At 33.9% G+C, this 16,564-nt stretch overlaps 1 protein-coding gene across 2 annotated transcripts in view; it reads right to left on the reverse strand.

The window, feature by feature from the left end:
- Positions 1-16,564, reverse strand: part of LOC129755719 (uncharacterized) — a 228,192-nt gene that overhangs the window by 15,091 nt on the left and 196,537 nt on the right. For both annotated transcript variants that reach the window (XM_055752343.1, XM_055752341.1), the window contains 2 exons: positions 14,876-15,127; positions 14,733-14,813 (listed from right to left, as the gene is read on the reverse strand). In XM_055752343.1, coding sequence (XP_055608318.1) covers positions 14,733-14,813; positions 14,876-15,127 — 333 coding nt within the window. The remainder of the gene's footprint in view (positions 1-14,732; positions 14,814-14,875; positions 15,128-16,564) is intronic.

Genomic DNA, 16,564 nt, shown 5'->3' on the forward strand with positions numbered 1-16,564 from the left:
TGAAGGAAGAACAACGCAACGTGGTCTATTCTATCCTTGCAAATATTGCCAAGATCTAGCAGATCTAGTATACATTGGCCAAACAGGTAGAATGCTTGGGAGAAGATTGCATGAACATGGAAAATTGATAGCAAAAAACGAACCAAAATTTGGATTAGCACAACACACAAAAGAAGCGCAACACTGCTTCGATTTAAAAAAAAATAGAGCGTTCTCGAAAGGAACTAGAGAGTTCGGGAAACGAGAGAGGCAGCCGAAAACCTTCGCATACAAATCAGGGGAAAGGAACGAACAGCAAACCAACAAACCAATATCGGAAAACTAGCTACCTACAACGCCTACAACGGTCTCATAGCGAAGCTGAGAGGAGAGACAGTAAACAAACCAACAAGCAACCCTGTCTTACTGTTTTTGTAAGTGACATGAAGATTTTTTTGTAATTTTATGAAATGTAATTTTATTTAAAATGTTTAAAATTTTTAATGAAATGAAAATATTTTAAGACGTCTGATGATGGGTGAAGAGAAGTAACCCGAAACGTTACGTAAAAATAATTAAATTGATGTTTTATTCGCCGAGAAAAATCAATAGGTGATAACATATAGCACAATATTTTGTTCAATCGAATGGAAACATACAATCGAAAATCTTGTTTTCTAAGTCCACGGGGTCACACACTATCTTTATCTTTATCTTTTCTGGTTTATTTTTACAATTTTATATATGTAGCTCTCAGCCATTTGCATTTACATGCTTAATCTAGGAAGATTTACTTTTTTCAATATCAAAAGATGATCACAAACAAGGATGGAAAAATTCATTCACCAGCATGAACGCTAATGATTCTCAATCTCCGCTCCGTTTACGATGGTAGCATCAGCGATGCGAGCGTGAACAGACGATCGCCGATTGGTCGGATTGGCAATCCGAATGAATGAACTTTGAATACGTTTGGATGAACGACACGAGGCCCGAAACATTCGCCGCGTTCAATTGGATCGTTTTTTATTTTCACCACGACGTTCGTTGGATGAATTAATTCGCAAGTGAATGTCGAAACACAATCGCCAAACGATTGTAAGATTGCATTCGCGAATGTTTCCGTAACTGGTAAAGGATTGCGCCATCAGGTGCTTGTTTTTCGGCTAATTTTGTGCGTGTTTTAGCTCCTGCGCTCGCTGATGGTTTGCTTTCTCATGATGTTATTCCAATTTATATTCGAATGAAAACAGTCTGCATATAGTTAGAAAAAAATGGACTTTTGCATTTTGCTTAAATAACTAAATGGACAAAGAGGAGGTTTGTAAATGCCCACTCTTGCTCATGAAGCGAAGGGATTTAGTCTTTGTCTACTGGGACACTTTTTGTAACCAATATTGCCAAATAATAATTAAAATATGTTGAGATCGCAAAGCTATTTAACAATTTGACTAGTTTAAACATCCTGAATAGGAAAAAGGACAATGCTTTATTCCTAAATCAAGCTCAAAAAATGTTGCGAAATTTCAAAGTTCGTAATGAAGTTGTACTTATCCCATAGTTTCATAAATGTTATTGCATACTCAGCAACAGATCCTTCAATCTAAATTTAAAATTAATAATTCTAAATTCTTAATTCTAAATTCTATATTTTAAATAATAAATTCTATATTCTAAATATAAATTAAATATAAATTCTAAATTATAAATTCTTAATTCTAAATTTTAAATTCCTTCTTCTAAATTCTAAATTCTAAATTCTAAATTCTAAATTCTAAATTCTAAATTCTAAATTCTAAATTCTAAATTCTAAATTCTAAATTCTAAATTCTAAATTCTAAATTCTAAATTCTAAATTCTAAATTCTAAATTCTAAATTCTAAATTCTAAATTCTAAATTCTAAATTCTAAATTCTAAAATCTAAATTCTAAATTCTAAATTCTAAATTCTAAATTCTAAATTCTAAATTCTAAATTCTAAATTCTAAATTCTTAATTCTAAATTCTAAATTCTAAATTCTAAATTCTAAATTCTAAATTCTAAATTCTAAATTCTAAATTCTAAATTCTAAATTCTAAATTCTAAATTCTAAATTCTAAATTCTAAATTCTAAATTCTTAATTCTAAATTCTAAATTCTAAATTCTAAATTCTAAATTCTAAATTCTAAATTCTAAATTCTAAATTCTAAATTCTAAATTCTAAATTCTAAATTCTAAATTCTAAATTCCAAATTCTAAATTCTAAATTCTAAATTCTAAATTCTAAATTCTAAATTCTAAATTCTAAATTCTAAATTCTAAATTCTAAATTCTAAATTCTAAATTCTAAATTCTAAATTCTTAATTCTAAATTCTAAATTCTAAATTCTAAATTCTAAATTCTAAATTCTAAATTCTAAATTCTTAATTCTAAATTCTAAATTCTAGAATCAAGAAATATGAATTTAGAATTTTAAATTCAGAATTAAGAATTGATAATTTAGAATAAAAATTTAGCATCTGATTTAGAATTTAGAATTAAGAATTTGAGAATTAGAATTTATAATTCAGAATGTAGAATTTAGAACTAAGAATTAAGAATTCAGAATTCAGAATTTAGAGATTAGAATTAAGAATTTCAAATTTTGAATTTCGAATTTCGAATTAAGAATAAAGAATTAAGAATTAAGAATTAAGAATTTAGAATTAAGAATTTAGAATTTAGAATTTCGAATTTCGAACTTCGAATTTAGAATTTAGAATTTAGAATTATGAATTAAGAATTTAGAATTTTGAACTTAGAATTTAGAATTTAGAATTCAGAATTTAGAATTAAGAATTAAGAATTAAGAATTTAGAATTTAGAATTTAGAATTTAGAATTTAGAATTTAGAATTTAGAATTTAGAATTTAGAATTTAGAATTTAGAATTTAGAATTTAGAATTTAGAATTTAGAATTTAGAATTTAGAATTTAGAATTTAGAATTTAGAATTTAGAATTTAGAATTTAGAATTTAGAATTTAGAATTTAGAATTTAGAATTTAGAATTTAGAATTTAGAATTTAGAATTTAGAATTTAGAATTTAGAATTTAGAATTTAGAATTTAGAATTTAAATTTAGAATTTAGAATTTAGAATTTAGAATTTAGAATTTAGAATTTAGAATTAAGAATTTAGAATTTAGAATTTAGGATTCAGAATTCAGAATTTAGAATTTAGAATTTAGAATTTAAAAGTAAGATTTAGAATTAAGAAGTATTAATCTAGATATTGGAATTAAGAATTTAGAATCAAGGAATCAAGTATTGAGAAGTTAGAATTTAGAATAAAGAATTTATAATTTAAAACTTTGAATTTAGAATTTAAAAATACGAATATAGAATTTAGAATTAGGAATTCAGAATTAAGAATTGAGAATATAGAATTTAGAATAAAGAATTTATATTTTAAAACCTAGAATTAAAAATTAAGAATTGATAACTAAGAAGTAAGAATTCAGAATTCATTAATTAAAATTTCGAATTGAGGTTTAGAAATTTGAATTTAGATTTCAACAAAAATATTGTTCTAGTGCAATGTGCAAAAGTTCACTTTTTTACTAACTACATAAATGCTGAAAGATCTTATTCGAATATAAATTGGAATAACATCATGAGAAAACAAACCATCAGCGAGCGCGGGGGCTAAAACATGCACAAAATAAGCCGAAAAACAAGCACCTGATGGCGCAATCCTTTACCGATTACGGAAACATTCGCGAATGCAATCCTTAATACAATCGTTTGGCGAATGTGTTTTGACATTCGCTTGTGAATCAATTCATCCAACGAACGTCGTGGTGAAAATAAAAAACGATCCAATTGAACGCGGCGAATGTTTCGGGCTTCGTGTCGTTCACCCAAACCCCCATCCAAAGTTCATGCATTCGGGATTGCAATCGTTAGTGTTCATTCTGGTGTGTGAACTTTTTCCTTTCCCGATTGCTTCGATTGGCAGTTAGAACTGAATGAGTTCACCACGGATTGCAGATTGAATGTACTTCGATCCGATTTTTTCCATGCCTGATCACAAAACGACAGTGAAGATAATACAGTAGCTATTAAACCTCAATCTACGGGTTTTACCTACTGGTGGGAAGGACCAAATATTCAAAATCGGACTCTACTGGCCGAGCAATCTAACGGGTTTACCTGCCGCTTCCGGAGGTTTCCGCTGGGGTAAGTTCAAATTTCGGACCGTGATAGGAAAAGTAGTTTATTGAAAAAGAATTCCTCGATTTATTGGTACAAGCAAAAACACGTGTAAATTTTCTTCTGTCTGACGTACTAAGAGCGAGTTCACTGGTGTTGGGCAAAAGTGGTAGAAATTTTGTCACTTTAAGCAAATTTTGAAAATTTTGCCATGCCAAAACATTTTCAAGATCTGTGGCCTTCAAGTTTTTAAACAACACGTGTTGTAGTTTTGCATGCTGTGATGCAAAAATAGCAATATTTCTATCACATTCGGCTGAAATTTTAGGGCAAGTTCACTGGTGTTGGGAAACAGTGGTAGAAATTTGGTCACTTTTTGCACATTTGGAAATTTTTGCCATGCCAAAACGTTTTCAAGATCAGTGGCCTTCAAGTTTTTTAACAACACGCGTTGTAGTTTCGCATGCTGTGATGCAAAAATAGCAATATTTCTGTCACATGCGGCTGATATAGAAGCAGTGCTGTAAAAAAAAATACAACGCGCAAAGCTCTTGAAAACATTTTCGCATGGTAAAATTTTCAAAATGTCAAAATTTCTACCTTTTTTTCCCAACACCAGTGAACTTGCTCTTAGAAACAGTGATGTAAAAAAATACAACGCCCAAAGTTCTTGAAAACATTTTTGCATGGTCAAATTTCCAAAATGTCAAAATTTCTACCACATTTTCCTAACACCAGTGAACTTGCTCTAACAAAAATTTTATTCAAATCTGCCACTGTCTTTTATGATCTTAATCTCGTTGTACGCAGCAGGAACTATAGGGGAGAGTGGAGATACTAGATCCCCTTTTCTTATTTTCACTATATCTTTTTGGAAAAAATTAACAACTCGCACCCTTCAACATTTTCTGACAGCGTGTAACTTCAAGTTTCTATGCTCCAAAAATTAGAACGATACTTGAAGCCGTAGATGAACTAGAAGCATTTTCAAGTAAAAAAATTGCGATATTTTTGAAGTTAAGGTAGATTTGACCCTCTATTGATGAAGACTTGATCCTTTATTCAGGAAGCCCTAATCCTTGGAAAAAAAAATCAAACAGAGCCTCAACATAGAATTTCAATTGACTATTTTAGTCATGTTTGGTCTCATATCACAATTTGTAACTGACAGAAGAAGAAATTTCTATAACTTTGTCTCAACGCTAATTACATTGCATACTTAAAGGCGCTATTTTTTATAATTAAGAGAAAATTAATTATGTTAGCCCTTTTCTTCAGAAAATTTTTGGATAAATATTAGTTATTGGATAAATATTAGTGAGCTCGTAATCAGCAATGATCACGATCAATTCAGAAGAAGAATATACTGTTTTTAATTCTAGGGATCAGTTATACCCATAATCAACATTTTAGAAAACTTCTTCTTAATAAAGTTGAGAGTTTTCCATTACTTTAAAAAAAATGGTATAGTGAAGTTCATATTACGCTCGAACGATTGATGTATTGGAACAAATACATTGGTTATAATTTTTCCATGTAAGGAACATTTTAAAGTAATGAAAAAATATCTTGAAGTCACATTTCGTGAAGTTTTTCAAACAAAGCTAAATTACTCAAACAATTTTTTTTTCAAATTTTTTGAGCTTTAAGCATAGTTGTTTTGCTCCATTTGGCACATTTTTTCTAGAACATTTGATCTTTGTAGGATATTCCAATTTCGAAATATAGCTAAGCAATCAAGTATCCCTTGGGATCAAGTATCCTCACTCTCCCCTACCTAAACAAGGTCCGGCAATTGAAATGCTACATTACTTAAACAGTAATTATTTCGTTGCACACGAAACAGTATTGAACGACCCCTCGTCGATTTGTTTACATTAAGTCTTAGCTATCATTGGATGTAAGTGTTACCTTTGTAATCAGGTGTTATCCGGAAAAAAGGATCTCGAACAGAAACGTAACGCTGCGGTTGCCATGTTCCTAGCTGGCAAACGGCAGAAGGACATAGTTCGTGAGCTGTCCGATATAAGTGTGTGCAGAAGTATTGTATACCGTACAGTTAAAAGATACCTGAAGACCGGAAGTGCCAAAAAACGGCATGGTGGGGGACGCCGACCTACCTACCTGCCATGGTGAAGATCTCGTAAGGCGCTTCTTGCCTTACGAGAAATCCTCGTCGTTGTGCCAATAAATTTGCAGAGGATCTCAACATATCGGACCGAAGTCTCCGTCGGATCCTGAAAGATAAACTTCAGACCAAGCCCTACAAAATCCAAAAGGTTCAAGACCTTACACGGTGAAGCAGGAACAAGAACGGGTAAAAAAAGCGAAGGCGCTGCTGAAGAGGGCCGCGGAAGGAAGGTTGAAAAATATCGTGTTTACCGACGAGAAACTCTTCACCGTACAGCAGTTCGTGAGTAAGCAGACAGATCGTGGCCTAGAGGATAGCATACTTGTCTTCTAAGCCAACGTTCATGAGATCGAATCCCGGTCGTGACATAACCTGGCACACATAGTATGATGAAGGTTGGCGGTTTTAGCATTAGTGAAATGCTAGCCGTGTCTACCTTGGAATTGTACGCCTCCATTGAGCAGCACATGCATGTGGATGGATCTTTTCAAGGGAACTTAGATTGCACTTGGAGATCCAACCTAGTGATGTGTGTGCTCGTAGTGCTACCGGTAAACAACTGCAACTTCAACCAATAGTGCAGGGGTGTCAAGTAGCATAGCAAAGTAAAAATAATAACGCGGGGTAAACCACAATAGATCAACTTAATGGTCGCAGTGGACTCTCTCCCCAACAGGAAAAAAAAAAGCAGACAGATTACGAAGCCATGCCGACTTGCTGACGCCCACCCGGCGACAGAAACCAGCATCGGTGATGGTTTGGGCCGGAATCACTCGTGATGGCTGGACTCCGCTGGTTTTTGTCCCTGAAGGAGTGAAGATCAACCAAAATACATATCGGGAACTAATTCTACAGAATGTCGTCGAACCGTGGGCACGTCGATATTTTGGTTCCAGGGATTCGGTTTTCCAACAGGACTCGACGCCTGCTCACAAAGCGAAGAAAACACAACTTTGGATTGCGCAACATTTTCGAGGGTTCATTTCGAGCTTCGAGTGGCCGGCGAGCTCGCCAGACCTGAACCCTATGGACTTCGCTGTTTGGAGTATGTTAGAGGCCGAAGTCTGCTCTGAAGGTGTGGAGGTCCTGGAGCGACATCCCGTGGCAGCCTGGGATAAAATAGCAGGTAACAATTTCATTTGTGGACCTTCGAATAATATGTACATATTTTATGCTTATGAAATTTTATTTTTTCGACAACTACATGAATTGATACAAACCAAATTTTGAATATTTCTATCGCAATATGAACGCTTTCAAAAATTAAAAACAGTTCTGAGTTGAATTGAGGACCACAGAACATATAAATTTATTTTATTTCTTTAATTTCACTGTCGAATAAATATGTCGCACATAATGTGATTAAAAAAATGCCCGTAAAGCACTAAAGTTTTTCTGTATTGTACACAAAGTTTTTGTATTTTCTTGTCTGTTATTTCTTTTATTTAGAAATGAATATGATATATGAAGGTTGAAAATCCATACATAAAATTACAATCAATCAAAGATAGTACGTTGTTCAATTTTTGAAATTTCTGGAACTTCCTGAGAGATGTTAACATTTGAATGTGATCGACGAGAAGACTCCCCCATCATCCGAGTGTTATGGTGTTCCGCAATTAAAAGTACACACTAGATGATGATGGTGGTGTATGATTCCAAATCAAGGTGAAAGTAATCTTTACCGGAAAGGTGTCAAGCTAGACTCAAGATCCGCCGCACCGTGGCTATCGCGGTGGAGTTACATCAGCCGGCATCGCGCGATTGTGTGATAATAAGTTTCTAATGAAAATGCATGGAAAATGACACAACTGGGGCAGATAGATGGGAACATTTTCTTTCTGGCTGTGAACCAAAAATCGCCGCTCGACTGGACAGATGCCATCCAACCCAACCAAACCCGGCCATCGTGGGGCAGCGGAGAAACAAGTCAGCCACTTTTGCTTTTATTTATGGTCATTATGAGACCTCTGAAGATGATAAGGAAGTGACACGTAAGAAAAAACACACCTCCAAAAGACAATTTTATTTATTCGATTGTGGTCTTTTACGCTGTGATGTCAGCGGCTAGTAAAACAGCATCACTTTTCTTTCTATGGTTTTGCTTTCGTGTATTCTTTCTTTGCGGTCAACTCACTGCAGCTCCTTTTGTGGCAGTTGGAGTCGTTTAAGAATGAATTACCATGGGAACTTGTCATCAGACGGCACTTGAGAGAGGAAGCTGCAGGAGGAGTGGGTTGGCTTGTTTGTGTGGTTTCGTTCGACTTAGTTTGTGCCTTCACGCAATTAGCATAATCATAATTCAAACGATGGGGCTAAGCTATGAGGGCTGTTTTTATTTCTTTATTTGGCGCACAAAAACATCACCATCGAGAGGAAAAGTGACGTACATCTTGTTAGGTTTTTGCGTTGAAGCCACTTTTACTTTCCGAGCTTTGCAGGATTGTAAATTAAGTTGTTTAACTACCCTCTTGAACAATGTTTTCTTTTAATTGTCAAATCAATGGCATAAACAATGTAACACATTCATTTGAGCCAGAAAGTTGACAATCAAATCAATGTGTTTCAATAAAATTACTAGTTTCATTTTGTCGTAACTTATTTTAAATTTTTATTTTTTCCGCGAACAGGACGCGCAACTTTCATTCCCAAAAATCGTTAACTGAATGACGAAACAGAATGAATGCATCGGACTCGTCGTTTCCTAAAACATGCCTATTCGTTTACACCTTTGCATTCTCTGAGAGTGAATACGGTGTCATCTAAACTTATCTCGCTCTCATTTCATTAACTCTATATTCATTAGCTTCGTTCAATCGTTGGTAAAAGTCGGTTTCAACTGGATTCTGTCAACTTCAAACTTTTGTTTTACACGCTCGTACCTAGTCCTAATTTATTGAAATAAACATAATTATTTTTGAGACTGATCCAGCTCTTGGATACTACATTCGCTTCTATCTCTACTCTAACAAACTCATGAGATAAAAAAAATCATACTCTACTGAAATTTCGGGATATCGTAAACCATACAAACATGTTTAAACGACTAAAACTAGGACAACAAAAATATTTCACTGCTGTTTGAGCCATGAACGAGGCTCGCCTTATCATTTATAGGCTTAATTCATTTTAATGCTCATTTGTGGATTCAGATTTCCTCTTTTTATTTAAAACCCGCGTACCCGTTTGTTCTATTCAACATATATTTTTGTATTTAAAAGAGAGCTTTAATACGCATCTAACTAAGCAAATCAGCCATCTCCTATTCATTAAGCAAGAAGGCTCAAAAATAACAATAGAAGACAAAAATGCTTCAAATTTCCATAAAATATCATTAATGACCTAAAACTAAAACTTAACTAGACTTGATCTGTTACAAGTCTTGCGCTTGATATGCCAATTTTCATTATTATTGTGCATTCATTTCATTTGTTATTCGACCCTCGCTCAAACCGTACCTTACTAGACTTTTCGCTAGAAGTCTTTGTCTTGATCATTTAAGATATATTTTTTAACCTCTCGAGTCAAACAAATTTCTTTGACTTGTCAAAAATCACCTTTAAAATGTTCTTCTTTTCAGAACCTTTAAAAAATATCTTAAAAACTGAACTTGAAAAACTTTACTGATCATTTACATCAATTTTTTTACGTTCACTTGTGTCAACCAAGGTTTGAAAGATTATCAATTTATTTCAGATTTGGTTTGTGATTTTCGCAGCTATGAAACTGAACTAGAACTCTAGCAAGTCAACTTTTAATTGATCATCAAATAAACTTGTTCATATACATATCTATATCATATAATATGTTTTATTATGTAACATCACGAACAAATAAAACTGGACTTGTCCTCTCGCAAGTCTTCCTTTTATCTATAACTTCTATTCCAATACATTTCTTATCCATATAAAATTTGGTTTGTGACCTTCGTACAAATCAAACTAGATTTGACCTCTCGCAAGTATTCTTTAGATTGATCGTCAATTTAACAATTTTTCAGTAATATCAAATTTGGTTTGTGACCTTCGCACTGTTAAAATTAGACTTGACCTCTCGCAATTCTTCTTTTGATTTATCCTAATCCCAATATTTAATTTTTCTAATTATATCAAAAAATCAAAATAAAAAAAATCAAATCAATTTCAAGTTGACTCTGATCCGAAAAACCATCGGGTACCAAATTTCACTTCATTCCAACCGACATGACATGGACATGATTTCTCACAAGTCTTCTAAAGTGAATAAAAATTTCCATTCCAATATTTTCTCATTGATATCAAATTTGGTTTGTGACCTTTGCAAACATCAGACTGGACTTGACATCTCGCGAGTCTTCTTTTGATTCACTTCCATTTCAATAAATTTTTCATTTATATCAAATTTAATGATTGATTTTTGCACAAATCAAACTAAACTTGACTTCTCGCAAGTCTTCTTTTGATTCACTTCCATTTCAATACATTTCTCATTTATATCAAATGTAGTTTGTGACCTTCGCACAAATCGAACTGGGCTTGACTTTCGCAAGTCTTCGTTCGATTCACTTCCATTTCAACAACTTTTCATTAACATCAAATTTGGTTTGTGACCTTCGTACAAATCAAACTGGACTTGACCTCTCGCAAATCTTCTTTTGATTCACTTCCATTTAATGCATTTCTCATTGATATCGAATTTGATTTGTGACCTTCGCATAAATCAAACTGGACTTGACTTCTCGCAAGTCTTCTTTTGCTTGATCGTCAATTCAACAACTTTTCATTAACATCAAATTTGGTTTGTGACCTTCGCACAAATCAAACTAGACTTGACTTCTCGCAAATCTTCTTTTGATTAATCGTGAATTCAACAACTTTTCATTAACATCAAATTTGGGTTGTGACTTCCCCACAAATTAAACTGGACTTGACCTCTCGCAAGTCCTCTTTTGATTCACTTCCATTTCAATGCATTTCTTATTGATATCAAATTTGGTTTGTGACCTTCGCACAAATCAAACTGGACTTGATCTCTCGCAAGTCTTCTTTTGATTCACTTCCATTTCAACAACTTTTCATTAACATCAAATTTGGTTTGTGACCTTCGCACAAATCAAACTGGACTTGACCTCTCGCAAGTCTTCTTTTGATTCCCTTCCATTACAAAGCATTTCTTATTGATATCAAATGTAGTTTGTGACCTTCGCACAAATGAAACTGGACTTGACCTCTTGCAAGTCTTCTTTTGATTCACTTTCATTTCAACAACTTCTCATTGATATCAAATTTGGTTTGTGACCTTCGCACAAATCAAGCTGGACTTGACCTCTCGCTTGTCTTCTTTTTATTGATCGCCAATTCAACAACTTTTCATTAACATCAAATTTGGTTTATGACCTTCGCACAAATCAAATCGGACCTGACCTCTCGCAAGTCTTCTTTTGATTGAGCGTCAGTTCAACAACTTTTGATTAACATCATAATTTGGTTTGTGACCTTTGCAAAAATCAAACTGGACTTGACCTCTCGCAAGTCTTCTTTTAATTCACTTCCATTTCAACAACTTTTCATTAACATCAAATTTGGTTTGTGACCTTCGCACAAATCAAACTGGACTTGACCTCTCGCAAGTCTTCTTTTGATTCACTTCCATTTCAATGCATTTTTATTGATATCGAATTAGGTTTGTGACCTTCGCACAAATGAAACTGGACTTGACCTCTCGCAAGTCTTCTTTTGATTCACTTCCATTTCAACAACTTTTCATTAACATCAAATTTGGTTTGTGACCTTCGCACAAATAAAACTTGACTTGTCCTCTCGCAAGTCTTTTTTTGATTCACTTCCATTTCAATGCATTTTCATTGATATCGAATTAGGTTTGTGACCTTCGCACAAATGAAACTGGACTTGACCTCTCGCAAGTCTTCTTTTGATTCACTTCCATTTCAATGCATTTTTATTGATATCGAATTAGGTTTGTGACCTTCGCACAAATGAAACTGGACTTGACCTCTCGCAAGTCTTCTTTTGATTCACTTCCATTTCAACAACTTTTCATTAACATCAAATTTGGTTTGTGACCTTCGCACAAATAAAACTTGACTTGTCCTCTCGCAAGTCTTTTTTTGATTCACTTCCATTTCAATGCATTTTCATTGATATCGAATTAGGTTTGTGACCTTCGCACAAATGAAACTGGACTTGACCTCTCGCAAGTCTTCTTTTGATTGATCGTCAGTTCAACAACTTTTCATTAACATCAAATTTGGTTTGTGACCTTCGCACAAATCAAACTGGACTTGACCTCTCGCAAGTCTTCTTTTGATTCACTTCCATTCCAACAATTTTTCATTAACATCAAATTTGGTTTGTGACCTTCGCACAAATCAAATTGGACTTGACCTCTTGCAAGTCTTCTTTTGATTCACTTCCATTTCAACAACTTTTCATTAACATCAAATTTGGTTTGTGACCTTCGCACAAATCAAACTGGACTTGACCTCTCGCAAGTCTTCTTTTGATTCACTTCCATTCCAACAATTTTTCATTAACATCAAATTTGGTTTGTGACCTTCGCACAAATCAAATTGGACTTGACCTCTTGCAAGTCTTCTTTTGATTCACTTCCATTTCAACAACTTTTCATTAACATCAAATTTGGTTTGTGACCTTCGCACAAATCAAACTGGACTTGACCTCTCGCAAGTCTTCTTTTGATTCACTTCCATTTCAACAACTTTTCATTAACATCAAATTTGGTTTGTGACCTTCGCACAAATCAAATTGGACTTGACCTCTCGCAAGTCTTCTTTTGATTCACTTCCATTTCAACAACTTTTCATTAACATCAAATTTGGTTTGTGACCTTCGCACAAATCAAACTGGACTTGTCCTCTCGCAAGTCTTCTTTTGATTCACTTCCATTTCAACAACTTTTCATTAACATCAAATTTGGTTTGTGACCTTCGCACAAATCAAACCGGACTTGACCTCTCGCAAGTCTTCTTTTGATTCACTTCCATTTCAACAATTTTTTCATTAACATCAAATTTGGTTTGTGACCTTCGCACAAATCAAACTGGACTTGACCTCTTGCAAGTCTTCTTTTGATTCACTTCCATTTCAACAACTTTTCATTAACATCAAATTTGGTTTGTGACCTTCGCACAAATCAAACTGGACTTGTCCAGTGGACAATATACCTTACCATATAAAACAAGTTGATAATGAATCATGACTTTAATCGACATTCAACTTTTCTTTAGCATCGACAATCATCTTCGTAACACATAACAGGACCGTATCAACTCAAATTTCGTTCAGGTTGATTCTATAATCGAAATTATATTTCCGGTTCTTAATGTTGTATCTTTGCAAAATTATTTCATTGAACAGATCTTTTACCACTTGATAGCCAAAATATTCTGATCGGACAGAAATCCAACTCACTTTTTTCAATCGTTTCTATCGACTCAACATTCATTCATCAAGAACCTATTCAAACTTCTTTTTCGAAACATAACTTTCTCTCCATAAAATTGTTTATAAATTTTTTTATCCAAAAGTTATTCAAATTAATAAAGTTCACTTACCGATTATCACCAGCATTTGCTTTTCTTCAATCAAAGAAAAGATTCCTCTTTAGCCAACACCATATCCAAAACTTACCAGTGATTCCGTTCTCCATCACTGTGACTCCCTTTTTTAACACAAACCATTTCAAACCAGAATCTTAAAAAAAATCATCCCGTTTCTTCCTTGTAATTGCCACAACACAATATGCTCAACAAACAACCCTATTTGGTTTTTTCTAGAACCACCTTTAATGACACTGTTGGGATAAGTTTTTTTCGATTTCTTTTCTGATTCCGTTCATTTATTTATCCACTTGCAGCATGCACACTTCAGATACATTTTATCCTTACACCCGGTAATGTTCCACTACCCACTGCGCCATTGTCGTAACTTATTTTAAATTTTTATTTTTTCCGCGAACAGGACGCGCAACTTTCATTCCCAAAAATCGTTAACTGAATGACGAAACAGAATGAATGCATCGGACTCGTCGTTTCCTAAAACATGCCTATTCGTTTACACCTTTGCATTCTCTGAGAGTGAATACGGTGTCATCTAAACTTATCTCGCTCTCATTTCATTAACTCTATATTCATTAGCTTCGTTCAATCGTTGGTAAAAGTCGGTTTCAACTGGATTCTGTCAACTTCAAACTTTTGTTTTACACGCTCGTACCTAGTCCTAATTTATTGAAATAAACATAATTATTTTTGAGACTGATCCAGCTCTTGGATACTACACATTTGATTAATGAATACTGTCACTAAATCAAACAAATCAACTAATTAAGATACGGATTCTGAGGAATATTTTATAATAATTTCTCAGAACAAAGGATTAAATGTTGAATTTTAGCTTATAATTATTGCTTCGATTAAATTGAAAATACTTACTATTGACATATTTGATCGGAGTACCAACAACACGAAACGCAATGCACGGTGTGAAAATGTTCTGATTTGGGAGAACGTCATCTGCAAAGACGAAATCGAAAATATTCTTAGACATTTGGACAACTTTAACAACTTAAACTTACCCAATGTACGAGTTCGGCCGTCCTTCAGTATCAATCGTGGTGACATATCGCGACACATGAGATGCACCAGAATGAGCCGGCCCTGCATTCGCTGCCGGAGGTCCGGTTCCCCGAGCCACTGGAGGTAGATGCGACCTTCGTCTCGGAACAGCCGGAACGGAACATCCGTATCGATGGGATTGCGCAGCTCGGCCCAGCCGGTGTGCGTTAGATATTGCGATCCGGACACCGCGCACATGGGCATCTTGACACCTATAATGGGACGGATGGAACAATCGTCAGAAAATTAAGAACTTGAAGCACTTATTTCACGATTCTCTAATTACTGTTAATAACTAAGGTAAGATTTCGTTTTCGTTTAACATTAGTAAACTGTAAAATTGAGATTGTACATAACAGGTCTGCTAAGCGATTATCAAGCACAGATTTGCATTTTAAAAGGGCAAAAGTCTGTATTATAATAGTAATGTTGTTTCACAATGAGTTGAATGCATTATTAAGTTATTGTATGGGAGAGTGGGGAATCATGGACCACTTTTTTCTATGCTCCATTATTTCTTTATTATAAAAGATAAAATGAATAAAATAAATGGTTTGGTTTTTTACATTTCTAAAGTATCATAAGGCATTTTTTTTTAATTTTTAATAAGTTATTTACCCCAGGTTCTGACTGTTTAAAAAATAGGAATATTTTTAGGATTTTGAAAATGGTGAGACTCGTGCGCCACCAAATCCAAATTGACCAAATAATTTGCAAAGTTTATAATTCATTTCGTTATTTTAAAGTAATTTCAAATGATGAAATTAAAAAGAGAGTTGTGTATGATCGAATAGTTTCGAAAACCTGGCTCACGAACGTTTGGGCAAAATTTCTTATATAGGATGAACAAAATATTTTTCATAACTCTTCATTTGACATAAGAAAACATTACATATTGGAAAAACGTATTTTAAGTTCTGAATGTGTATAAAAACATAAAAATAAAGGTGGCCCCACAAAATGTGGCCCACATGTCCCCACAAGCTGATTTGCAAATTGGTTGCGTTTGTGTGTTTTAATTATGTTTCATCAAAAATTACTATTCCACATGAAAGAGCATAACAAAACTAAGATCACAAGCGAAAATGAGGCTGGACCATTAAATTTTTGCCAAATTTGATTTGAGTTGGCATTCCAGTTCGCAATTTTTTACGTTGTTTAAAAATAGGACGTTCCTGATGACCTACCTGTACAATGCATTAATATTAAAAATAGTGTGAGTGATATACAGGAAAAGTTTTTACGGCATGAAACGCTCTGAATTTTTAACATTGATCACGAGACGTACTGCAAATATTAATATAGCATATTATTTCTGGCTCATTATTGTTAACTGAGGAATCTCTTATTGCATTTGTCCGATATGTGGTCTAACCACTTTATACTTATACCGTTCAACGGCTAAACCAAGAAAAGTAAACATTATCGAGAAATACCGAAATTTGTCAAAATGACTCAAACAGCGACATATCAATAGGTACTGGGCTGTAATCTATACGCCTAAAGAAATATGGTACAGAAGCCAACACTATGGAAAACTTGAGTAAATTACCTAGTAAAAAATGGCACTTAAAGTTGTGCAAAATTTTACAAAATCTATTTAAAAAATATTCACTTCCGCTCTAAAGACAAGGCGTAAGGCTCCAATT

This window comes from Uranotaenia lowii, chromosome 3 (genome assembly GCF_029784155.1).
Source record: "Uranotaenia lowii strain MFRU-FL chromosome 3, ASM2978415v1, whole genome shotgun sequence".
Taxonomy (NCBI): Eukaryota; Metazoa; Arthropoda; class Insecta; order Diptera; family Culicidae; genus Uranotaenia; species Uranotaenia lowii.